The 27,772-nt window shown below is 44.9% G+C and overlaps 1 protein-coding gene across 9 annotated transcripts in view; it reads left to right on the top strand.

Annotated features, from left to right (window-relative positions):
• Positions 1-27,772, top strand: part of UROC1 (urocanate hydratase 1) — a 424,295-nt gene that overhangs the window by 180,137 nt on the left and 216,386 nt on the right. For all 9 annotated transcript variants that reach the window (XM_085624432.1, XM_085624429.1, XM_085624437.1 and 6 more), the window contains 3 exons: positions 2,160-2,290; positions 5,396-5,489; positions 7,025-7,084. In XM_085624432.1, coding sequence (XP_085480558.1) covers positions 2,160-2,290; positions 5,396-5,489; positions 7,025-7,084 — 285 coding nt within the window. The remainder of the gene's footprint in view (positions 1-2,159; positions 2,291-5,395; positions 5,490-7,024; positions 7,085-27,772) is intronic.

Below are 27,772 nucleotides of genomic sequence, written 5' to 3'. Positions count from 1 at the left end.
ATCGGTGTGTGGCACAGTAAGCTGCATGCAAACTACAAGACTTTGGGGTAGAAATGTATGTTTCCCTCAGTCTATCATACCCCGAATGTTACCAAAAAGGCTAGTTTAGGAAGAAATACATTATTATTGGGGCTCCCGTGTTTTTTTTTTTTTTCCTTTTTACCTTTCCGTCTGTATTTACCTATATATATTTTTTCCCTATTTTATCTGTATTTATCCATATTTATTAAGTGCTTACTGTAAAAAAGGAAGCTGCAATGGGTATATTTCCTCGGTTATTCAACCAACAAATGTTTAGTCATGCTAGAATACCCAATGACTGTTTTCCATTTACAGTACAATACAGTCATATTAAATCTTCTGCATTCCAGAATCGGTTAAACAATGGTACTGCTGCAGGTAAATTTGAGCTTCATTGGGACATCTTTTTGGATTTTTTAAAATCCCCAACCTGTCGGTCGGCACAGCGACTGACCTGGCAACGTAGAGAGAATCGTCCAAAAGAAAACCCTTTTTCTCCCCCCCCCCCCCCATTTAAAAATAAATGCAGACCGGAAATTTGATTGTGTACGGTTTGTATTTATCTGTAAATATCAGTAAAACGGAAAACGGGGTGCCTTAGTTATTATTAGTAGAGGCCAAACCCAAGCATTGTGGTGAGTTTGAAATCCTGAGTTTGTGCTTCTTCAGACAAAGCACTCCTCAAGTAGAATGTCTACTAGTCTGGATTACATGTTACTCCTACAAGGTAAATAAAATACCCATTCACCTCACAAATCCAATATTCTTTTCCGCCAGCTGAAAGCAGGCGAGTTGTAACAGCGGTTACTTCGCATTCACGAAGGCTCTAGATCAGTGGTGGCATACACGACTCGCAAGTGGCGAGGTGGGTGCATGGGGGGGGGCAGTGCAGGGGTCTCAATTGAAAAGAAATAAAATGTAAACTTACCTTGCCGCGGGGTCCCGCATCTCTGCTGCTGTTCTCCTGCGACTGACTCCAGGAACTGTGAGCACAGCTAGGCTCCCGTGACCGATCACAACCCTGCAATGCAGCGTTGATTGGTTTGAGCTCAGAGACACGGCGCTCAGCCAGGGAATGGGGGCCTGGGCATGTTCTCCATGCAGGATGGAAGGCAGCCTGCATGGAGAATCGGGAAAGTGCGCATGACTGTTTTGGGCTGCCCGAGAGGCCAGACCAGTCATAACGCACTTAGAAGGGTTGCACCACTCCTCTCCGGCTCTGCAGCCCCGCCCCCTCATGCAAGCGGCCGCAGCAGGAGGACAGACTAAAATGATAGCATTAGCTATTAGAATTTTATTTTTTCCTTTCTTTTGCTGCTGCAGAGTAGTAGAGCGACTCTCCTCCACCTTAGCAAAGAAGCCGCCAGTGCTCTAGGTCTTCCATCATTAGGCGGGAAGATGTGAAAGAGAGGAGAAACGGCGGAGACATCGTCCGTCCTTTCACTGCACATTAACAACACTTTTTATTCCAAAAAACGCGTTTTTGAAGCGAAAACAACGCACATTCACCGCAAGTCCGAGTGACTGAGAATGAGGACGTCATGTGATTTTCAAACACATTATTTCCTTGTATTCCCGTCACTTTTACGCACAAAACGAAAGTAAAAATGAGGGTGCGAGTACCATGTTGGAATAACTGCAGTTTGGAGACCAGTGTCTATTGCCAACATGAATTTGTGTTACTCGAAAAAAAAAAACATCATAACCGAAAAGAAATCATTCAATCTGACCGCTTTTAAATATTTGAGGTTTTTGTTTCCTGTTGCAGACAAAGGCCTTCTACTTAAATCCACACAGTGGGATGTTCATACTGTCAGGGCAACATTATTACCGCTTTGACTTCCATTCATAAAGTGTTTGGCTCAACATTGCTCCACGATTTGTGGCCCTGGGCAGTTGTCCAGGCCTTAAGGGGTCTTCCAAGCAGTTCTACCCCTTTATTTTCCATCTACACCCAGATCTTGTGCCATCTGTTTGACTGTAGGCATCCCGCCTTCCTTGTGTGTTGTATGACTGCACCCCCACCACAGAGGTGTACGTTGGCTTCGCTGCTGATGGGCTTGCTGGTTTTGCCACATCTGTGATCTTGGGTGACCCGCTTGAAATGGGCTTTGTTTTCTTCTTGTGTTTCCTGACAGCTGGCCCTGCAGAATTCCTTGCGCTACTTCCCTCCTTCCTTGCACCAGGAGCTGGCTCAGGAGTTTGCGGATGAACTACGGCTGTACGGCCACATCTACATGTACAGGTTCTGCCCACAGATTCAGATGAGGTGAGCATCTCCCTGGTTTCCAGACAGCAATGTGTTCCATGAGTGAAAGGATCTGTACATGTACAGGCTATGCCCACAGATTCAGATGAGGTGAGCATCTCCCTGGTTTCCAGACAGCAGTGTGTTCCATGAGTGAAAGGATCTGTACATGTACAGGTTCTGCCCACAGATTCAGATGAGGTGAGCATCTCCCTTGTTTCCAGACAGCAGTGTGTTCCATGAGTGAAAGGATCTGTACATGTACAGGTTCTGCCCACAGATTCAGATGAGGTGAGCATCTCCCTGGTTTCCAGACAGCAGTGTGTTCCATGAGTGAAAGGATCTGTACATGTACAGGTTCTGCCCACAGATTCAGATGAGGTGAGCATCTCTCTGGTTTCCAGACAGCAGTGTGTTCCATGAGTGAAAGAATCTGTACATGTACAGGCTATGCCCACAGATTCAGATGAGGTGAGCATCTCTCTGGTTTCCAGACAGCAGTGTGTTCCATGAGTGAAAGGATCTGTACATGTACAGGTTCTGCCCACAGATTCAGATGAGGTGAGCATCTCTCTGGTTTCCAGACAGCAGTGTGTTCCATGAGTGAAAGGATCTGTGGTTCAAACTTGTGCTACGCCTTTTAGTAAAAGACTTGTCCTGGGGTGGATGCTGGCTTGTGATCTTAATACCCCATGCCCTGTTATACTTCAGTGAGGTGCTCTTGCAGCTTTGCATCTTCCTTTTGTCCCTTTCTTAGTTCGCAATTGATATAGTTTAATTCCAATGTCCTCCTAGGGATTTCCTACCTTTTAGTCTTCTCTCATGTCTGAGGCTGATTGAAATGCAAGTTTCTATCTATAGATCTTCATGTGCAGGACTTGTGCAGTGATGCTGGCCTCTTCCAAGGTTGGTGGTGAAGCCTCCTGAAGCAGAGGAAGCTTGCGCAGATACCCAGTGGCATGGGACGGGTTCTATGGACCATAATGAACGCCAGGGCAATGGGGTTTTGCTGACCCCTGATGAAAAGGAAATGGCGGCTGTACTTTGAGTGCAGCAGGCCACCTTACTCCCGTGGGCCGGCATGTCATTACACCTGCTGCAGTGCTGTTAACGTGGCCCTACGGCTACCGATGAGGTGCTTATTGATGCATTTAATCATGGATGAAGAGATCTCTTCTAATCATTCCTGTCCCTGAAGAGGTCGACAACATGCTCTTGCCTGCTCACAAGCTTTTAAAAACCATTTCCCATGTCAATAGCGGTAAACGTTTTTTGACCAGCAGCGGCCTGTCCTTAAGGGCGTGTGGGCCCCACCCCAACTTTTGACAGACATGAAGAGTGTCTGTCAGCCCGACACTCACTCTTCATGGTCAGGTCAGGCAGCCAGGAGCTAGACATGCGCCCAATGCACAGATGCCTGGCTGCCATAGCTGAATTTAGCTGGATTGACGATTTCACAGCCCTGACGGCGAGACCTCCTGAGCCCAGCAAAGCACATGGTGGTCTCTCCCCCCCCCCCCCCCTTCATGATGAGTGGTAGCATCACAGATTGATGAAAGTTGGTGTGTGTGTATGTATGAAGGTATGAGTATTTGTGAGTTTGGTACTGTGAATAGGTGTGTGTGTGTGTTTGAGAATGGTGGGTGTTGTGTGCATGTATGTGAATGCATGGGGGTGCGAGTGAGTGTGCATGTGAATGGGTGAGCGTATGTGTGTGGCCTGTCCACCCCCTTTTTCTTAAATTACGAGCCGCCACTTCTTCTGGCCATGCTCTCTCTCACACCATTTTGTTTCTCCGACTCAAATAGACACAATGGTCTTAGTTTCACGGCTTTTTCATTATCCATGTCTTATTTCTGATTTAGGGGTGGCTTACTGCTAGTTTTTCAGAAATAAAACTGCTTACAAGCAGAAAAAACATTATAAATCAGTGCCACAACAAATCCGATGGGCTGGCAGCCGGCTTGCTGGTATTCCTCGGACAGCCCGAGTAGCCTTTGTGGTGTTCAGCTTCTCCCACACTCTGGTTGTAAATGCAGATTGTGGTTTTGTGCAAACACTTATTCAGTCCAACCATATACTGATCTACCCGCATGATAGATTCTGTACAATGTGCCCATCCCGTACCCCGATCTCCCACACTAATCTTTGAGTATGGTGTTTGTAAAGTCCAAGCAGACCATTGGAGCCTAGAGCCCGGTCAGTATGACGTGAACTGTGCCACAGGGCGTAGGGCATGCATTCTGGGAAGAGTTTACCACCATGTGGAAGTTCAAACTGGGAGCAACATATGGAATGTTTCCACATTCATCAGTGAAAATGTACCTGATAATTGTGTTCAAAAGACGCAAGGTAGGGTATTGTGTGCATTCAATGACAACCGCTCATCTGCTCCATGAAGGACGGTATCGTAATAATGGATAAACCTATATTCAGTTTTCTGTATCCCTTCAGAGCGAGGTCTTTCCTCACAAATAAGAACTGCATTATGGTGGACACTTGTACCTTTGTGCTATCTTGTACACGAAGAAACCCCAGAAGCTAGAACCCAGAAATCTTCAGATTAAGTGTTCTGCAGACCCTGCAATCTGAACTTGTCCAACACATTTGCTATGCGTGGAGAACTCAATGCAATCTCTTAGAAATCTGAAAATGTACCTCATGACACAGAAATGTTAGAGAATCCTTGGTCACGCCTCTGAAACCACTTTCTTCCGCTTAATCCCAGATGTTTCTCCACTCTCTTCCTCCTCTCGTCTTTTTCCTGTTTTCTCCTACAATCTTTTATGTTTACCACTCTGCCCACTCTTCCTCCCCTTCATCTTGTGTCTCGCGCCCTATTTAACCACTCACTTTCTTTCTTTTTTTACCTCTCATGTTCTCTTCTTTCGTTACTCTGCTACCTGACGTTTCCTTCACTTTACATGACATTATAGATGTTTGTTCTGAATTTTTGCATGCAATGGCCGGATTAAGGGTAAGATTCGTTTCAGTTCTTTGTGAATGAATGCTGGTCATTCCTGGATGTATGAATATATAGCGCACTGATGCAACCTGGTTGAGTGAGCTCCAGAAAATGCCAACAATATTCGATCCAACCAGAATCTTCTTCTCGTTTTACTACAGAGCGTACCCCATCCATGAGTACCCCTGCAAGACCAAGAAGGCGGCGGCGATCATGCACATGATGATGAACAACCTGGACCCGGCTGTGGCGCAGGTAGGGTATGCTGGGAAAGTTCCAACAAACTTTTTTTAACCTGACAGAGCTCCAAAAAACCAAACCAATCTCAATCCACCAATCAAAACCATTGAGTTTTCCATAATCCTGCCCTTCACATTTGGCATCCGAGTTGTTTAGTTTTTACTCCAGAGTGTATCCAATTAGTGGCAAGCGCCCTTTACCCTCGGGCCGCATACGCAATCTAGAAACCATGCATTGTGACCCTGGGCAATCGGATATGACGTCACGCATGTTGTCATTTCCACAAATAGAGCTCAGTTCGCTACCAAGAAGTGGCTGCTTTTGATACATGTGTGCGGAGCTGGCGATATTTCTGTCACTTCACTGGTACAATGTCTCTTCGCGGTATCGTTCGTGAGATATGTGCAGTGAATCACCGAAAACCTTGACTCGTTTTTGTTCATCTGTTAAACTGGCAAAGACAGTGAGGGCGGAAGGTCCCGTTCCAGATTAAAGAGGAATTCCTTCTTTGTTAGCTAAACTCTGATCTAGATGACTTTTTGTGTCAGCCTGGCAGCTGTATCTATCAGTACACTGTGTGCATTGCATTTGTACTCTTACAAGCTGCATACCTACACCCAAGGTTAGGAAGTAAAGATAGTTCTGGCCCCAAAACTCGTTATTAATTATAACTAATGTAAACTCACCTTGGCACCGTCATCACAGCTTCTGCAACCCCCCTGACCAAGTGTTTGGGAGGCTGTCCTTTCAGCTGGGTGAACTGTACGACACGTCACGTCTGTGATTTCATTGCCTTGCTTGGCCCACTGTTTACTCCCGGGCGAACACTTTTCCAGCTGTTGCAAAAAAACCATAGCCAGGGCCACTGGAATTATGTATTTTTGCAAACTGTGCTATCCGCATAATTGTGGGTAGCCACATAATCCATCATCATATGAATAATCTGCAGATTTTAACATAACCATTGTTTCTAGCTCAAACGGATCAAAAGTTACTAAAAGTAAAACACAGCAACATGTTTCTGCTGAGTGGAAGGCCCTACACAGTGTGTGACTGGGCACCTATCTGTTGCTTGTTGCTATATTTGGGTAAATCGGTACTAATCGGCTCCAATACCTTCCGGTCGAGTTCGCGCTATATAAAAGATGCACAAAAAAAAAAAAAAATTGAGTGAAACCTTTATCCAGACAGTATTAAAAAGTGTATAAATGGAAAAATAATATCTTAAAATGTGCGGCATTCTACTTCATAATTTGCCTTTTCTTGCCCCATATTGTATTTCACTCTGCCGCATATTTTGGTCCTCCCTTGCCGCTTGATTACAGTGGCCCTGACCATAGCTCTTGATTGCACTTGGGTGATTGGAGCATCTCGATGGTCTGCTTTCTGCTCCAGTTCTGGCTGTTGTCACATGAGTGCAGTTTCAGTTTGTGTCATAATATTCCCTGTTGGCCAAGACCACGTGTTCTGAGTTCTGGTTGGGTTCTATGGTGACAATGATGCAGGCTTGTTTTTACTATATATTGTACTAAAGTCCTGTCTTTTTTCAGTTTCCGCAGGAGTTGGTAACTTATGGAGGAAATGGACAGGTCTTCAGCAACTGGGCTCAGGTAGTACTTTACCTTTTGAAACTCCTTGTCGTAAACTGTAATTTACAAGATCTACACACCTACCTAATGTAGCGGCAGGTGCAGACTTTTTTCTTTTGATATAGTTACAAGTGCCATACATGTACATATACCCTCTGCTGTTCGGAGCTGTAGCGCAGTAGAGAACCTCATAAAAGGTGTCGGGCCAGTATGGGTCTACGGATCATACACAGTGAGTAGAGGATGCCCCAAGGTCCGCGGCCAACAGAACGTAAACAGTCTGAGGGTAATGTCAATGAAAAGTGCTTGTAGTAAAGAGCATTGTAGACTGGGGAGCATGATGCGGAGGGGATTTGGGAGGGTTGGTAAATTGGATGCATACAGTGTGTGAAACATTGTGGACAATCTTGGAGTCATTTTTAAAATCGCTCCTGAGTGGTTATTGTAGACCAAGCCTATAAGTGCGCTGCATGGTGTGAGTAACATGCATGACCGCTTACGGCGGGCCCTAGGAGAGCCGGTTACGAAGCTGTTGGCAGTACGGTGTTGCAAGAGGAGAGGTGGCTGGCAGCGTGGAGCATGAGGTTGGTGGATGTTGACTTTTAAGGTGGCTTAGCGGCCTAGAGTATGAGACTGGTGGATGGAGACTTTAGAGGTGCCAAGTTAGGAATATTCTGCTTAACACAAAGTGGTGGTAAATGTGCAAGCCATTTCAACTGTTGCACAGTAGGTGACAATGTCCTTGGAGAAGTTGATGATGAGAATATTGTGGTTCGGGATCGCATGGGATGTCAAAAGAAGAAATGACAATTGGGACTGTTTATTTTTCAAGACTAGTACTAAAAGACTGCCTGGAGCTGAATAAATGCAAAAACGACACTTGATGGACAGAATGCAGAACAATGTCATACATTCACCCCAGTACAGAGATCTAGGTCTAAATCCATCGTTTTTTTGCTCACCATGCCACCCCAGTTTAGACCTGGCCATATGCAAATCAGTCTTGACCCTGTGCCTCATGGGAACAGTCCAGCCCGAATTGCCAAGCCAGGTCCTCCCTGGACCGGAAACAAGCATCCTAGGACCGGTTTCGGGGTTTCACCCCTCTTCAGCCAGGATAGCTTGATTCCAGTAGTATGGAGAGCACGGGACCCACGTCTGGGTATACTCATTCCACTCGGGGTGACAAATGCAAAAACAACAGTTGATGGACAGAATGCAGAACACTGTCATACATTCACCCCAGTACAGGGATCTGGGCCTAAATCCATATTTTTTTGCTCACCATGCCATTCCAGTTTGAACCCAGCCATATGGAAATCTGTCTTGACCCTGTGCCTCATGGGAACAGTCCAGCCCGAACTGCCAAGCCAGGTCCTCCCTGGACTGGAAACAAGCATCCTAGGACCGGTTGAATAATTCACTAAAAATCCCTCGACTCGCCTATAACAGACTGTCGGAGCTTGGTGCCCCAGAATATGGTTTAATCCTGAGCAGATGGATAAAAATAGTAAATTAAGGGTTAAAAGTCAGTTTTTAAACCAGTGTGTAAAGGAGAGGGAAGAAATATCTCTATCCATAATGAGTGTAGCCTTGTATAGTTGCCTTATAGCTCCCCTTGGTATAGAACCCTACTTGGCTACCTCAAGTAATCCACAACACAACTTCTGGTTGACTCATTTTCGTATTGGCATTTTGTACTTTCTGGCACCTTTCCCCTATCCGGAAGAATGGGTTGTAAGTCTGCCAAAGTGTCCTTGACACAACTTGTCTCAGCAAAGTACCACTCATCTTACATTAGTTTGCACATTATATAGCACCCTAGGAAATTATTTAGTCCCTATCCTGCGGGCATCCACTTTTAAATGTTATAAGCAAGGCATGATCCATTTACAGCATCTTTTGAGACACTTTTAAACTTTATATACACAGGTGTAGCATTGAGGAAAAGGAATGAATTAGTGCGATGACAAACATTTGCAAATTTTACTTTATCTAGATTCCACTCTATTTGATATGTGATGTGACCTGATTTTAAATACCTTGTCTGAGCTTTTATTATTGGACGAAATATTTTTGTCTGCACAAGGTGATTTTATTCTGACCTAACATTTTGTATTTTAATGTAACTTTTATGGTAGTTTTCCGAGTAAAGGTGATTGACAGGACTATTTAGTGAATGCCAGATCAACGATGTTACAAACATAAGGCCAGAGGCCGACTGATGGACTAAATGAAGGTGGTAAAAAAGAAGCTAGTGTCAGGGAGTCACCCATGGTAGGGGTGGTTGCATCTGGGGCAAGAAGTGAGTCTAATGAGGATGAGAGGAAGAACGGCCCTGCACGGTGGCAGGCGACCACCACATGGCGAGGGAGGTATCGCCAAAGAGTGAAATCCTATGCCTCGATGGTTGTAGAATTAGGGAGGGCAGTGAAGGCCGACGATGACATTTGTGGATCAGCAAATGACCGCAAGGGTTTCCCTGTCAAGTGCCGTTAACAGGACATGTGCGGGCCACAAACCTGACCATATTATTAGAAATCCATGTTACAATAATAGCAGATTAATTCTACATACTATGCATAGCTGCAAACTATATGAAGAATTCCTCTCTGCTACATTTCTAGTTGAATTCCTAATTTCAGCATCGTTGTGGCAGCAGACCATACTTCTTAAATTTGGAAGGAGCTATCTGGAACCCCATACACCTACATTAAATAATGAAGCCACACAAGATTAAGAAGCGGCTGAGCGATCACTTTCCTTCATGAGCATTCTGAACACATTTTGGTTGGTGTACAATACATTTGCAGAGTATACAAAGAACATAGGGCTACACACCGTTGTAAAAATATGAGATAAAGTACCCCCTGCTGTGCATTAGAAGGATTTTGCAAGGCATGAGGAGTTCCATAACCATATAAAGGAACGAGACCAAAGGTAGAGTTCTTTTATATGGTTATGGAACTCCAAGGTGGCTTGCACTGTCCTTATTGTGTGCGCCAGGAGGGACTTTATACCCTATATTACATAGTCACACCATCCCCTTTCCTGCAAACCACTTATAACCTTTGTGTGCATCTCTTTCTTATGAAAGAGCGCATATTTGTAAACCTGAAGAAGAATTTCTAGTGCAAAATCAAACGCATCAAAATCCTGTAGGATATTTGTAGCAAACGGATATTAGAAACCGTTCAATATCAGTCAGTTTACCTGCAGCAGCTCGCAATTTTTAAAAACATCTAGAAAGATTCTAGCTTTTTTCTATTTAAGGAGTGCAAAAAAGAAACATTATCTCTACTTGTCATTGTAAACTATTAAAATAGAGAAAAGCAACGTTCTGTTTTCGTTGCTTTAAACAGTGACTTAAATTATGTTCTGTGACATGGCCTGCCGTTCGCCTCGGCTCCTGACCCTGGCAGTGATGTCCGAACAGGACTGTAATAACCTTATAATAGTCGATTTCTGACGTCTTTTCTTTGTAATCGGTGACTTGGTGCGTCACAATTCAGCGATTATAAAGAAATTTGAAAGACTGGTGTTTATACAGGGATTACCAGAATTCCATGAATTATAAGATTATAATACAACCTCATTAGAACACTTGGATATTGAAGCAAAATGTTTTATGTTCTGGGCTGGGAATCCTAGGTTGTAGGTCAAACCGACCTGACCTATTAGGAAATGCTGTAGAGGGAGGCGCATATGATATCTCACTGACAAAAACTAAAAAGTAGTGGGTGGAGTGCCCTACTTAATCTCTTCGGCTGCTGTCAATATGAGTCTCCATAAGTGAGAGGTGCACATCTGGACTTTGATTGTGAGCTCAAAGTGCCATTGGTCTCCAGCTGCACCACACTGGACAGAGGGGACGTGGCTTAGTGCTTCAGGCTGGACCGTCCGTTCTGAGGATGTCCTAAACTGATCGCACGCGGTTGGTCCACGTTTATAATGGAATTCGACTCAGCACTGTTACTAGTGGCTGAAATAGATTTTTGTGCTGTTAGGAGGTCAATGTACAACACAGACATGAAATTATCAGGCTCGAAACTTATAGGTGTAAAAGGTATACGACTCAAACATCCTCACATCCCTCACAGGGTACTCATCCATGATGTATAGTATGATGCTACCAAAAATCAGACTCCTGTGGAAAACGCGTCACCAAGGAACATACTAGTCGGTAGAACTGCCTGTAGGTCCCCATATTTCCACCATGAGTTCTCAGGCTATTGTTCTGACCATACATGAGCATAAGGCTACACTGAAAGATCCTTTTGTCACCATTGGAGAACTACTACAAAAGGACATCCTGTCTTGTGACCTATCCGGGGAGCAACATATTCAGGGCTTTGGGCATCTTTCCCAGACATGCTATGACCTGTGAGCTGTGCTCAGCCTGGTTTCAGGGGTGCTGCTTCTGAATCTTGCTTCTTATAATGCTTATCGCGGACTACAAATAGTTACGACTAGTGTAACTAGGAAATGTACACAAGCCATAGTATGCTCAGTTTTTTTCATTTTGTTTTCATGGTTGATTATTACCAATACAATTGTGATTCTTGCTACAATTTTGATGCATGTGTTTTGTTTTCAGTTAGTGCATAACAAGGGGACTGGTCATGGAGCACCACTTCATTTTTTATAAGGTTGGGTGGAACCGGCAGAGTTTTACTCCATAGAGTTACATAACTCTGAGATTCTGCAGAGTTCCGTAAGTGGGGGCACGGCATTTTGTGCTGATTTTTAGTGCTGGGAGCTTGGTCCGTGCTGTAAAATCAGAGGCCGCTGCTGCTTCTTTGTCGCTCAAGCTGATGTCCTACTCGAGCGACAGCTTTCTCAACGCGAATGGTTGCGACCACACCTGTTGAGAAATATCGCCGTGAGGCATTCTGGCACCCCAATATTGTGCTAAGGGAAGCAAACTCTCATTCCCCCCATCTTAACGTTGGTGAGACGTGTGTGAGAAAAAATCCGCCACACAGCAGTTGGCGGAGTTGTGCCGGAACTCCGCGTTCCAAAGCACAGAGTGGTCAAAACTCTGCGAACCCTGCTGGCGAAGTGGAACGTTTTACCCACTCATAATTTTGTTCTCTGCGCATAGCTAATAGGCCAGGGTGCAGAGAGAAATCCAATTGAAGAGGCCTAACTTATCTCTTGCATCAGTGCAACAGCTATGACGAGATGTGGATGTGTGCAGACGTGGATCCGTTAGCTGGCACTACCATAAGACTCATGGCGCTCCTCACCAATGGGGCCCAACAAGACCTCAATGAAGCAGATCCCTGTCAGACGGCAGTCGGCCTTTCTTAACCGTTCAGGCTGGACTGGTTCCATTGGAGAAGGAAAAAGGGCTGATTTGCAGGTGGCTGGTCCCGGTCTGTAGTAGCACAGTGAGCAAAAAGATGCGTAACTTGAATGTGGCCCAGAGCAGTTACCGACGGCTGAGTTTATGCAAACATTGCAGCCATCACAGTTTTTTCAATGGGACAACCCAAGGACGACTGGTATGCTGAAATAGGGGGTGACACATAGGTTACCATTTATTTCACTATCTTTATCTCCCTGGTGAAACCAATCAAGGCTTCTTCACGCGGACAGTTAATTGGCCAATAGTACCATTTATTGGGATGAACGCATTTCAACATGCTAATGGAGGGGTACAGAAACACACAAATCTAATTATAAAACTGAATTACAAAAGATTTAAATCGGGATAACTATACTTACATAAACTTATATAAAAATAAATTTGGCAGATATATAAAATGTCCTTAATTCCTGTTGTGTACTTTAACATAGTTTGTCTTCTGGCTACACTTGCAAGCAAACAAAATAATCTTGGTCTCTTAAAGATTGAAAGAATACTCTCGAGCCACTTCTGCCTTCTTATTGACCAAAACAAAAAAATATCCATGTTAAAGGCAAGCCTGTACCCTTTTATGCTCTTGTTGAGCTCTTTAAAAAAAAAAAAAAGACTAGTAAAGGGCAATCGTTTCTGTGAGCAAGAGTCTTGCCGGAAATCAGATCCTTTGAAGCTGAAAAGGATTTGTAGTAGCACTTAGCGCTCCCCGATACTTATGGAAGTGGTGGTGATGGGTTCTTGGCAGGCACTGGCTGCTGAACTTGGCACTGCTTTCTGTTTAGAAAGTTCTTTGCTAAGTTATGATCTGTGAAAGATGTGCTGACAACATATTGGCAAAAATGGGAAAGTGGTATTTGCTGCAAAGAACCTGATGGCAAATGGGGTTTGATTCCAAGATATTGGGATTAAGACGAAATTTATATTGGGTTGCAAAGCAAAGTTCTAAAATGGAAGCAGTTACATCTATGGTAAGATCAACGTCTTTGAGATGTTAGCCTTCTACTAAAATCTCAGAGCATCAGAGTGATGGGAGGAGGAAGAAGGAGGGAAAGATAAACTATTCGCTACCGCTGATTTCAGTCATTGGTTCTAGGAATTTATGTATCATTTTGAGTGGGTCACTGGATGACGGCATCTGCCCCAGACTTCATGGTTACAGGTTTGAATCCCTCTGGGTCCTCTTAGTTCCATCCTTCTGGATTCCATAACATTAGTAATGTTGAGTTAGAAACCAATAAACACCTACTCTACAGCGCCAAGATGCCTCAAGGGGAGAATGTGCACTTTAAGAATGCATGTTATGTTGATATGCCTGCGTTTCCATTTAAAATGACTCTTGGAACTGAGGTAGTTTCTAGCTCTCTGGTACTTCCTAGCTTGCAGCCTACGTATATTTCTGATGCAGTGAACGATTTTGAAGCCTCTTACCTTCATTTTGCAGCCATTGCGTCTTATTTTAGCCTTATAATTTAGTTTCATCTGTAGCCGCTCGCTGCCTTTCAATTGGGGTCGATGACTGTTTGCATTGAATGTACAGGTGGAAAGACATGCAGTATTGAACATATTCCAAAGCACGATTAAAAGTGTTCCTAGAGCAACTTTTAGCAAGTGTGCACTTACTACGAGAGACACTAGTACGTGCCCTTTGCTTTCCAGAGGAGGAGTACAACTCAATTTAGTCTGGCTAAGAATATATTCAAAGCAGTCAGTGCATCTATATTTTATGACCAACTCCGGCTGTCTCACAGAACTCGAGTTATCCGAAGGATTTTTCCATCTGCGGTCCTCAACTTTACACCACAGTTAGTGTCTGGCTTTCCAGTGTCTAATTCCTCCAGCCTGACTAATGAAAGGGGATCTGAATGTACAGCCTTGTACAGAGGGGCGATCACACAGATGTATACGTTTGGGGAGAGTGTCCTATAGAGAATGGGTGATTTAATCATGGTGAGAAGATCCCACATGTTTCCAGAGTGTTGGCAAACTGCTGGAGACTGAGCTTTGCACCGTAAGAACAAGATCCCCTTATGTGGTAGAAAGATAGATATGCATTATCAACTTTCCGTTTTACGAAGAGTAGGTGTGAGTAGTAATCTTTACATGCAAACATCAGGGTTACATGTTTTGGAACTCTGAGGAATGTTGAAAATCTTTTGACAACATCATAGAGTCCTTGACACAATTCTTTGACGGCATACGTCCAGTTTTCCCATCATGCCCATTCTTTGGACTGCCCTACAGTGTAGGTCTTTTCCAGTGGTATCGATTTTTCTTAAATTGAGCTGGAATGTAATACCACCACAATAAAATTCCACCTACAAATAATCTGCTGTGGGCATTTTGTATTTTTTCTTATTTTGCATGTACCAGAACAAGACCACATCTTTGCCCAATCATTCGACACCAGGATGGTACAGATTTCTTTCTTGTAGGATGCCTGGCACACCATAAATTTTATGTATCGCGTTGGACACCCTCGGAAATCCACCTACCCCCTCAGACCACGCCAAGAACCTCTGCATCATACTCGACTCATCACTCACCATGAACTGCCAGGTCAACGCCGTCACCTCCAGCTGCTTCAACACCCTCCGCATCCTCCTCAAGACCTTCAAGTGGATCGCCCCCGACAGTCACCCATGCACTCCTCACCAGCAGACTGGACTACGGAAACGCACTCTACGCCGGCATCAATAAGTCCCTACTCCGCAAACTCCAGACTATTCAGAACACCGCCGCCAGACTCGTCCTCGGCATCCCACGGCATGAACTCATTAGCCAACACCTACGTAGACTCCACTGGCTCCCATTGGAGAAGAGAGACCCCTTCATAATCCTTACTCACTCCTACAAGTGCCTACACAACAATGGACCCAAATACCTCAACGACAGAATCAACTTCCACGTACCCAAAAGAAACCTATGATCTTCCAGCCTCGCAATGGCTGAAACCCCGTGCATCCACAGAGCCAGAGCAGGTGGGAGATCCTTCTCCCACGTTGCAGCCAAGACATGGAACGACCTACCGGCAGACATCAGACGAGCCCCCTCCCTGAACACCTTCAGTAAGACCCTCAAGACTTGGCTCTTCGGCTAGACAGTTCTACGGACCCCCCCCCCCCCCCCTCCCCCCCAGCACCTTAAGACCCTCACGGGTGAGTAGCGCGCTTTACAATTCCCTGACTGATTGGACAATCAGTTACAGGTAATTTGTTTAAAGGAAGGTAATGTCCTTGTAACTCCCTTGTTAATCTCCACCCTGTCACTAAGCAACTGGATGTCCCGAACAGGTGGCCATTCATTACAATATTACAGCTGGAATCATAATGGCAAACTTTGATGCAAGGAGCAGATTTTGAACAGGATCTCACCTGCTGTAAGAGTTTCTTCCAGAAAACTCCAGTGGAATCTGTTGGCCGTTTTCTCTGCTCCTACTCACTCGCGAAGGATTTTGGCAAACCTTTATCACCACCGTGCTGTCTTTAATGAATGTACCCGGTGGTTCATAATGGGGTCTAATCTGGAAACTGGTGCTTTAAATACTTGAATTATGACCACTATCAATCAGTAAGAATTGTATTAGGTAGGTCGTTCCCTGGATTAACGGGCCTTGGGCATATTTTCTTAGAGAGACAGAACAAATTAAATATATTTGTAGGAACTCCCAACAAGGATGTGAACGTTCTCTAGTATGGGCAGAAATTCCATGAGTCCTTTAGGATTTTGCAGATCTAAGCTCTAAAAATAGCCGGAGAAGGTCGCAACAAATCCCCCTTCCTGTGCTAACTGCGCCAGCACAGCTTATGACTAATATTGCGATTGTTGCTTCAAGGTTTTGGACTCCGCTTCAAATTGTTTTAAGACCTCATAGAACGGCATCAGTTTCTTTGCCAAGGTCTGGAAGCTTTGGTCAATTAAGTTCCCCTTTGAAAGCCCAGAAGAAAAGACGGTCCAGAAGCCCACTGGCTTCCAAGGTTTGCGAGTTCTGGCAGAATGTCAAACATGCCAGTTGGTACACCTTGGAACTAAGAACCACAACTGCAAGCAACTAGAAAAAAACCTGCGCACCGGCAAGGAGCGCACAGACCGCACCACCTTTGAGACATAACTCGACCACTACCACCAAGTCCTGAAAGAGACAAAAAAGTACACCCTAGCCAACCGCCTCAAAGCCAGCTCTGTTCAAAATGGGGTTTCTGGTTAGCTAAGGTGTACACCCAAGCCAGGCAGAACCCTCCACTTTAGTCCGGGTAAGCTAGATACACAACTGAGATAACCTGTGCTCACCCTCTGGTAGCTTGGCGCAGAGCAGCCAGACTTATTAAAAGAGGCAATGTGTAAGGCATTTGGGCAACACACAGTAACACAAAGAATACACCACAAAAATATTTCACCCAAGTTTAGAATTCTAGATTATGATATTTTGAACAAGGCAAGAACAAAACGATAAACATCACATATTTACATTTCAAATTATGCAAGTGTTAAAAATGGAAGTGCTATATTTATCCCTGCTCTTCTTGGAATCTGTACGGTAATACTAGAAATGAAAGGAACGCAGCTTTCTCACTGTAGGAGCACGCGTGTCGTACTCCCTCCAAGTCCTCACTGAGGAAGTTTCTACTCCGTCCCTAGAGACCAGAATGCTGGTAAATAACCCCCATGCTGGAGTATCCGCCAGAGTGCCAGTGTCTGGTGTAGAGGCGCGGCGCTTGGGATGGCACAATCTGAAGCACTCGGTCGGGGTATCAAGTACAGGTGGGGCCATGCTGCAAAATAGGGTGTTTGGCAGGCTCCTTTCTGGAGTGTGCTTTGGAAACGGGAACAAATAGCCATCTGTCTATCTCGGCTTGTGGAGAGGGAAGTGCTGATCTAGGGTACCACATGCTCTCGATCTGCCCCAGAGTGAAGCACTTGCTCTGCTCCCACCATGAGCAGGGGATTAGGAGCGATTTGTTTGTTGTCACTAGCCCACTGCCAGATGCACAGGGTGTGGAATCCCATGGCGGGGACTGGAAGGCGAAGTCTTTGATGGCCCTGAACTTCTGTGAACAGGGGTCAAGCAAACAAGCCCTTGGAAAACGCTTTGTCTACACAGCACAAAAGTTGCAGGCAGCAGGCCAGCGCAGAAAGGTAAGTCGCAAAGTGGCAGTCCCTCCTACAGCTCACCAAGCAGCAGGCCAACACAGCAGAGCAGTTAGCAGATTGACAGTCCCTCCTGGCAGCACATCAGTTTCTTCTGGCAATGTGCAGATGTAGAGCAAGCAAATGTCTTGTTACAGGTCCAAAACGTTTCTGATTATATGGGGTCGGAGACCCAGTACTTATACCCAAAAGTGCCTTTGATGTGGGGGTTGACTTCAAAAGAAATCTCTGGAGTGCACAGGTCCCCTTTCAGCCTAGTCCTGTCTGCCAGCCTAGTTATAGGGGGAAATTGGCCCTTTGTGTGGAGACAGGACACTGCCTAGTCAAATGTAGTGTTGCCTCCTCTCTTCCCTCCTGCCCAGGTTGACCTGACAGAATGTAGATGAAGGCCAATGCAGTTGAGTGTCTTTTGTTGTGGCTGTCTAGATGTCACCCATCCCTGACATGTATTTGAGACAGACTGTCAGGCACACAAAGCAGTAAGTGCAGAGAAATGTCCACTTTCTAAAGTGGTGTTTCTAAAGTTAAATCCAAACTCACCAGTAAGTAGGATTTATCAATACCATTCAAAACATATCAACCATCAAAAAAGCTACTTCTCTCTGATCCGGAATTACAGCTTAAAAGATTAAGAAATTCCCAATGCTACCCTATGAGGGGAGTAGGCCTCACAGTAGTGATAAATGAAATAGACTGTTTCTCACTACCAGGACATGCAGAACATAAAGGTGCATGTCCGTCGTTTACTTTTCTGATGACTAATATGTAATAAAAAAGAGTTTAAGGCTAGGAAATAGGTTTTAAATGCCAAGTTGAAGTGGCAGTAAACCGCACCTACAGGTCCTGCAATGGGATGGTTGAGACTGGTTTGAAAGGCTACTTCTGTGAGTGGCACAATCAGTGCTGCAAGCCCACCAACAGCATTTAACTTACATGCGCTGGGTACCACTGTACAAGGGACTTACAAATAAATTAAGTTGGTCAAACAGGTATACACCAATTTCAAGCATGTTTAGGGAAGAAGCACATGCACTTTAGCACTGGTTAGCAGTGGTAAAGTGCTCCGAGTCCTAATGCCAGTAAAAACGTGGAGGTCCAAAACAAAAGGTTTGAGGGAAGACCACCCCAAGGATGACTGATCTAACCAGCTCCAACCACAGCAAATAACTCTTCAGCATCGTCCAGGAGTTCTCCACCCCTTCAGCAACTGAAAACATCAGAACCCCTTCCCAAGAACTCTGCGACACCCTGGCGGACTTCTTCCACTACAAGATCTCCACCATCTACAAACACTTTAACCTCAACCCGCCACCTCTGACATCCTCAGCCTCCTTGCTCTCACAGACACTAACTCTGGCCACCTGATCACCGCTTGGGACCTGCTCACCACACAGAGCACCGCAGACATCATGCACTCAGTCCATTCAGGAGCACCCATGGACCCCTGTCCTCACCATATGCTCAACCTCAGAAACCGGAAGAACAGCAATGAGATCAACATATTCGACACATCATCACCTTGGCCACCTTCCCAGAAGAATGGAAACGCACTTAAATCAAACTCCTACTCAACAAACCGCCCGCTGACCTCCAAAGAGCTCAAGAACTACAGGCCCATCTCTCTGCTCCTCTACCCTGAGAAAGTCCTCCAAGGCCATCCACTGCCAACTCACGGAATACCAGGAGAATAACAATCCTCTAGAATCCATACAAACCAATGCACCAAAACCGCCCTGTTCGCAGCCACCGACGATATCAGAACCCTCCAAAACCAGGGAGAGTGGCTTCCCTGATCCTCCTCAACCTCATCAGCTTTCAACACTGTGTCCCGCCACACCCTGATCAAGAGGCTGCATCAGATTGGAATCCAAGAGGAAAACCCTCTAGCGGATCTCATCCTTCCTCACTGCAAGAACCCAGAGAATCTGTGTACCACCTTTCACCTTGGAACCCAAGAGCATAATCTGCGGTGTCTCTCAAGGTTCATCCCTCAGCCCTACTCTGTTCAATGCCTACATGACCCCTCTGGCCAACATGTTCAGATCCCATGGCGACTGAGCCTCACATCCTATGCAGATGACACCCAACTTCTATCTGATGACCTAACCACCACGAGAGCCAACTTCCACCTGTGCATGACCAGCATTGCCGACTGGATGCAATACAATTACCTCTAAATCAACACAGACAAAACAAAAATACTGATCTTCAGGAACAACTTATCCTTGTGGAATGACTCCTGTTGGCCGGCTGAACTCGGTCCCTCACCCAATTCCAGTGGATATTGGGCGGGTTTCCAACTGTGCCATTTCTGAATCACTGGAGGTGGAGTTCAAAAAAGCAGCTGAAGACCCTGTAATCGTTAAGAGCACCTTAGATGAACATCAGTATCAACTATATTTGGGAAAACCAAAAAACAATGCTCGTTGGTCAGTATTCAAGCCTGTCAGTGAACTAGACATTGCAAAGATCACTTTGACCATTAAACCTAACAATCATTATAAAGATCCTATACCTGTTGGTCTTCATTAAATCATCTGCTCATCCCGTCAGGAACAAAGGTCATCAATACTTCGTTGACACAAGGCGAAATACCGGAATGCCTAAAAACTGGGCAAGTCACTCCAATTTTAAAGAAACCAACAGAGAACCCCTCCGATCCTAAAAATTTCAGACCAGTAACAAACATTCCCATGCAAGCCAAAGTCCTGGAAAAATGTGTGCAACAACAATTGAGCCATCATATTTCGGAATTCAATCTGTTAAATGACTTCCAGTCAGAATTCAGACCAAACCATAGCATGGAAACAGCAATTCTGCACATCATGGATGACGCTTTACTTGCCCTTGACCATAACGAAACATGTCTCCTAATCCTGCTTGACCTTTTGTTGGCTTTCGACACGGTAAACCATGCCAAAATACTGGATCGCATGAAAAATAGAATGGGATTAGAGGGAACAGTCCTAAAATGGTTTAGCTCCTTCCTAGAGAACAGATCGCAAAAATTCATAGTCAACCAAACATTATCAGGTTCAACCAGAAATACAATCTGAGTTCCGCAAGGGTCAATACTATCCCCGGCGCTATTCAATCTGTACGTAGAGCCACTCACGGAAACAATACAAAGAGCAAACATTTCTTTCTGCATGTACGCAGATGACACTCAGCTGTACATCAAAGTCACATCGACAGAAGAGATGGGTATCATGAACCGGGCACTAATGAGAACCATTCATTGGCTAACCGGCAACCACCTGAAGCTTAACCCACATAAAACTGAATTCCTGCTAATCACGCCCCAGAAAAGCGCAACGAGTATATTAGAATTGTCCAACCTAATCACGGCTTTAAAGTGTACTCCGAAGATTGTGGACTCCACCAAATTCTTGGGAATTATTCTGGACAGAACTTTGAACATGCTATCACATATTAACACGATGGCAAAAAATGCCCGGTTCCATTTAAGCTACCTCAGAAAACTGAAACCATTCTTAAATAAGACAGATCTCAAAACAGCATTTCAGGCATTGGTCATATCAAGGAAAAAGTATGGATGCACAACTCTGGCCGGGCTCCTCAAGATCTCAACAGCCCCACTGAAAGCTTGTCTTAATTCGGCCACAAGACTTATAACTGGATCCAAACAATTCGACCATATCACCCCTCACTTAAAAGCACTCAACTGGTTGCCCTATGAAGCAAGAGTTCAATTCAAGTTGGCATGTATCACTCACAAAGCGATACATTACAAAATACCAGGGTACCTAGCCCAGAAACTCACACTATCAGGAAGTTGCCGGGTCTCCAGGCGCCACGCAGATCTATTACTGAATCCGGCACGTTTTCGTAAGAAAATAACTTGTGACCGAGCTGTTCTCCGGTGCAGCTCCTAGAATCTGGAACGCTCTCCCTCCTAACATTAGAAGAATCCCATCCATCGCTGCATTCAACAAGCATTTACAATGCAATGGTCTCTGCATTGTTAAAGTTAGAGCTATTGGCATTGCTCATGACATTTTTTTTTGTTTTTGTTTTTAAAACATTTAAAGAAACGGCATTTTTATTTACAATGTCAATAGCTTAATCTCTCTCAAATGCGAGACCTATTGCATTTGCACCCACACAGATCCACACACACAAAGCCACCCACACACACAGAGCCACCCACACAGAGCCACCTACACAGAGCTATTCACATAGAGCAACCCACACACCAATGGAGCCACCCACACAGAGCCACCTACACACACACTGTTACCCACACACAGACAGTGCCACCCACGCATAGAGCCACCTACAAAAAAAGCCACCCACACAGAGCCACACACACAGAGGCGCACACATATACACACACACACATAGAGCCTCCCCCACACACACACACAGAGCCACCCACACTTACAGAGCCACACACACAGCCACACACACAGCCACATACACAGAGCCACATACACACACACATACAGAACCACACACACATACAGAACCACTCACACATACAGAACCACACACACACACACACACACACACACACACACACACACACACACACACATCTAGACACATACACATTGATCTTGGGAGCCAAAGCAGAAGTGGCACCGTTGTTTCTAGATCTTTGCATTTATCACTAAAAATTAAGCATTTAAAAGTCTTTGTTCAGGAGGTGATGAAGCTATGTAGTCATAATGATTATAGACTTTTAAAAAGTTCACCCTCCAGAAAATTCGTGCACCGGTCTCTGCGGGCATTCGTCGGGGAACTCACCATGGTTGTTGTTTGTACTGGCCCTGCTCCTGCATGGTTATTCCAGAGGAGACTGAATCGCATCCGTCTTGAAAAGAGCTCTCGCTGCAACATCCCTTCATTCCAAAGGCATGGCATAGTCACACGATCTCGTGTACTCCCAAACGCAGTGAAGTGGTCACCATATGCACACACCGTGGTAACCATGGCGACCGCGTCCATTCAAGCAGGGTAACCCAAGTTTTTATTGCGCACGCGGACGAGGCCATTTTAAACTCAGGCACAACAGAACCAGTTCACTGACTAACTCTGGTGTGGCGTGGCAAAAGCCATGTCTCCGTGTATTAAAACTTCTGTGTTATTGTTACATTTGATTCGATGACATGCACTCTCTTATCATTGGGCGTTATCAGTCCCACTCCTGTGTAGTACGTGGGTTGCTGCACGTAAACAGAGACGGACTGTTGAACCAACTAAGAATGAAAAGAGAGGAAAGACTATCCCCCATTTACACTCCAGGCCGACGCTTAACTCGCCCAGACGCCATTCTAAAATGAAAGTGGACACATTAAACCCAACAAATAGAACGCTTGATTAACATAAAGCTATTCACCCCAAAATGACGTAGTAATGAATTCTTCAGAATTTCGAAAAACAGGCAAAATATATAACAGAATGTGTCAAACTGTATTGCTTTCTACAATTATACATAATTTAAATGTTCTGGGAAAAAAGAAGCACATGTCGGTGTAAACATATCTATTTTCACCTATTTCTTAAAAGTGTGAGGTTGCTATCACTATTTATGAACGTTAGCCTATACACGTATGTATGATTATTCCTATTTAAAATGCCGATTAAAACTATTGAAACCACGCCCTGCAAACTTCCTCTTGAACGCATTGTCCTCTTTCCCTCTCTGTACTACGTGTGGTAGGTGTCACGCCTTGTACGGAAGTGGCCCTTGAATTTCTGGCGTCTGTAGAGTGCAGAGGATTAATATCTTCAGGTTTTGGGGATGGACGCCGGCGAAGCTGATAAAAGACTGCGAGAGTCGCGGAGGGATGAGGCTCGCTCCGGTTTGCGTGAGCTCTCTCAGCATTCGTTCTGGTTCGACATGTGGATCTTTCTCTTATTCGACCGGTTTCTTCTAGTCGTCATCTTTCTGCTTCCCTTCGGAGTGTCCACCTCAGCCACGCCAAAGGGTGAGTGTTTTGTAGAGGTGTAGAGAGGCATTCTTTCGACAAAGCAGCACTTTCGTTAATCGCATTTAACTTTTTTCCTCCAAAGAAGTCCCCTCGATGTCATATACCGATATTACGCCGGTAAGGTCGCATTTTGTTGGACAAGAAAGCACTAAAACAACGAGGCGGCCAACTTCTGGGGGGTTTGAGGAGGAAACCAAGACAAGAGGGAACAAGCACACCACTGCCTTTCTCCGAGGCGAAGCAGAAATGCCTCGGAGAAACGCAGGGGCGGTTTCGAATTCGGGGGCGTGTTTTCCTTTACTCTCCTCTTGCCATTGGCTGGAGGAGATGATTAGACTTCTTGAAAAAAACACGCCCCCGAATCCGAAAAGGACGGGGCCTGTTCGGAGTGACGGACCTCTTCTCCAATGGCTGGCCAGCATTCAAGAGGCCAGCCAATGGAGAACAGGGGAGAAGAGGGGCGGGTTCAAGCCCCTCTTCTCCAAGTCATTAAATCTCGGATCGAGACTGCGCAAGCGCAGCCTTCGAGCCGAGACCTAAAAAGGAAGCAAAATCTTTCTATATGAGTAAATACCTCCCATAATTTCAACAGACTCGCTATCGTCAACGGTCCTTTCATAATCATATTCTTGCTACCTCTCATCAAACTTCAACCTTTTGTGGGCTTGTATATATGTAGACTACAGTACACTCCTTCCCCATCTGCTTCTCTCATCCCAGTGTGTCAAACCCTTCTGCCCAGCCCCTCATCCTTCTTCATCCTTGCCTCTCTTCTCTTCCTCAAAAGGATTTCCACCAAAAACCCACAAATGCTGTTACTTGCACTAAAATTTCCCCAAGCTGCTCCGTTGTTGGCTCGTCGGTCACCCCACTGTTTCAGTCGTAGAAACATGAGATTTGGTATTGAGGTGCACATCACGCACTCAACTGGGGGAAGATGTCCCTTTGGGTATTTTGACTCTCTTTTGTACCGTGTTTGAAGGGCTATCAGTCCACCTGAACCGGCCTGCTACGTGTGGCATGTCAGGATAAGAATTCAGCTAATTGGTTCCCTACAGACATGGCATACGAAATACGGCCACGCTTCTGACTGGCCCATGCCCTCTTGCCTTTCCTCTCAATCTCCCTACCAGGTCCAGAATATGTGATCATTCAAGGTCTTGTGGCTCCTTAACAGGACGGTTGAGATGCATCACTTGGCATTTCAATTTGGCACAAGGAGTAACCCTAGTGGACAGGAGTGGGGGGGAATACATGGATGACTATTATGAGAGACCAGATCTGAGAGTGAATATGATTAAAGACCACCATTAATCGTGTTACGAAATAAATTTAAAACATTTCATCCTTTGCACCGCAGTCTGTCGGCCACCGTTGATAGAGTTCCATAAAGCTTGCCTAAACCCTAAATGTACCATACAGATGGCCAATTAAGGTCCATAATCTTCTTAATGGACTGTAGTCGTTTTACATTTCTTAGACTGTTCGTGGTCTTGAGTAAGTGCACCTCCACCTGCAGGGATGATGTAAATGCTGATGGACTGCCAGCCAGGAGGCCTGACTAGGCCCTCTTGAGAACTGTGTGGAGACTGTGACTGTATTAAAGTCCATATTGGAGGCTTGAATGACTGTTTTCTGTCTTTCTTCGGTGACCTCTAATATCTTTGTTCAGTGGCCCCTAATATCTTTTGAATGCAAGGTAGGGTGTGCTTTATCCAGTATAAATTGTTCCAGGTGGGTTTGACACATTTTGTAGTGTGTGTGTGGGGACAAACCTTCTCAAAGAAGGAGAAATTTAGAAGACTGGGTAAGAAAACCCCCAGAACTTTTCTGCACACCCCCTCCCCCAAAGCTGCAACTTTTGTCCTCGTATTCGCACAGACCGTCTGACTTAATGAGTGACCTTAAAAGCAGCTGAACAGGGTGACTTTTGCAGCCCATATCTACAGCTCTTCGCATTTTAGAGGGTGGAGCTGGTTCCAGTTGTGTTCGCTGTAAATGGTTGGTCCGATTTAAGAGGCGTCTGGTGGCTGCATCTGCCTGTGGCTTCTTCCCGTAGCAGTGAAACCTGACCTTGTCGTGAAAGACCGTCTGATCCCTTAAGAGGCTTGGGAGATTCAGCTCTAAGGAGTAAAAAGTTGTTCAAAGTCTTCTCTGGGTCACACCGAGTGAGTCAGTGGAAAGAGCAGATGCAGCGACCCAGGCTGTTTACGCGTAGCCCAAGGTCTCCCGTAATGTCGAACTGCTCTGCTCCTTGGGCTGCAGCCAAGGTCTGACCTCACAGGCTGCCATGCGAAGGGCAGTGTGTGCTGCTGAACGAGGCCCTGTCATCTGGACGCCATTGTTACAGGTCCTTTTGAAACATTGTGGAAACCACCTGAAGATACTAGACCGGCTTGGTTTCCCAGTGGGAGGCATTAGCATTGCATTAATGTTGGTACGAGAGGGCATTATCATGCGCTAACTGCCCGCCCCCACAGTCATTGTGTTGTAGCACTTGAACAGCATCTGCTATTTCTAACAAGGCCGTCTGAGAGGTTGAGAAAGCGGCTGCTCCATGTGTAGTGCACACTTGGTACACTCTGGGAAGTGTCGCAATAACCTTGTTGAGGTTTGCAATGGTGCCACAAACTTGTCGTGGCAAAATTGGCACCGTGCCCAACTGTGAAGCGAAGAGAGAATTGTTTGCATAAATGTAGGATCTTCCAGTAAGGGACTAATTTATTGTGCATGGCTGGCAGAGTGTGGTTTTGTCCTTCTGTCTGAGGTAAACATTTTTGTGATGTACACGAAGGTTGGAAGAGTGATCAAACATTGTGGTGGCCATGTTGCTGTGCTTGAGCACGGTGTTGAACAGTGACCTCTAACACATTGTGTTATTGTATATGTACGATCTATATGTTAAAGTATTCCTAATCTCTTTACTGCAATGTAATCATGCATACTAATCATCCTTACTTCAATGTAATTGTATATACGTACAATCCTTACTGCAAAGTACTCGTGTATACTTCCCATCCTTGATGCAAAGTTCTCGTGTACACTTCCCATCCTTAATGCAAAGTTCTCGTGTACACTTCCCATCCTTAATGCAAAGTACTCAAGTATAGCAATGTAAGCATATATACCTACCATCCTTACTTCAAAGTGCTGAAGTATATTTACCATGCTTACTTCAAAGTACTCATGAATGCTTTCAATCTTCACTGCAAAGTACTCATGTGTACTTACTGTCCTTACTACAAAGTACTCCTGTATACTTACCATATCTACTGCAAAGTACTCTAGCATACTTAATATCATTACTGCAAAGCACTCCTGCATACTTACTATCCTTACTGCAACGTACTCATGCATACTTACTATCCTTATGGCAAAGTACCCCTGTATACTTGCCATTTCTACTGGAAAGAACTCTAGTATACCTACCATCCTACCTGCAAAGTACTCATGTATATTTCTCATCCATACTGAAAAGTACTCTGGTATGCTTAATATCATTGCTGCAAAGTACTCGTGTATACTTACCACGCTTACTGCACAGTACTCCTGTACACTTCCCATCCTTACTACAAACTACTCATGTATACTTACTATCCTTACAGCAAAGTACTCATGCATTCTTACTATCCTTGCTGCACAGTACTCATGCATTCTTACTATCCTTGCTGCACAGTACTCATGCATTCTTACCATCCTTGCTGCACAGTACTCATGTATGCTTACTATCCTTACTGCAAACTACTCATGTATGCTTACTATCCTTACAGCAAAGTACTCATGCATTCTTACTATCCTTGCTGCACAGTACTCATGTATGCTTACTATCCTTACGGCAAAGTACTCATGCATTCTTACTATCTTTGCTGCACAGTACTCATGCATTCTTACTATCCTTGCTGCACAGTACTCGTGCATTCTTACTATCCTTGCTGCACAGTACTCATGTATGCTTACTATCCTTACGGCAAAGTACTCCTGCATTCTTACTATCCTTGCTGCACAGTACTCATGTATGCTTACTATCCTTGCTGCACAGTACTCATGTATGCTTTCTACCCTTGCGGTAAAGTACTCCTGCATTCTTACTATCCTTGCTGCACAGTACTCCTGTATGCTTACTATCCTTACGGCAAAGTACTCATGCATTCTTACTATCCTTGCTGCACAGTACTCATGTATGCTTACGACAAAGTAGTCATGCATTCTTACTATCCTTGCTGCACAGTACTCATGCATTCT

The sequence above is a fragment of the Triturus cristatus genome, chromosome 9 (assembly GCF_964204655.1).
Source record: "Triturus cristatus chromosome 9, aTriCri1.1, whole genome shotgun sequence".
Lineage (NCBI taxonomy): Eukaryota > Metazoa > Chordata > Amphibia > Caudata > Salamandridae > Triturus > Triturus cristatus.
The sequence above is the reverse complement of the archived record's forward strand: the minus strand, read 5'-3'. Positions and strand labels throughout refer to the sequence as shown.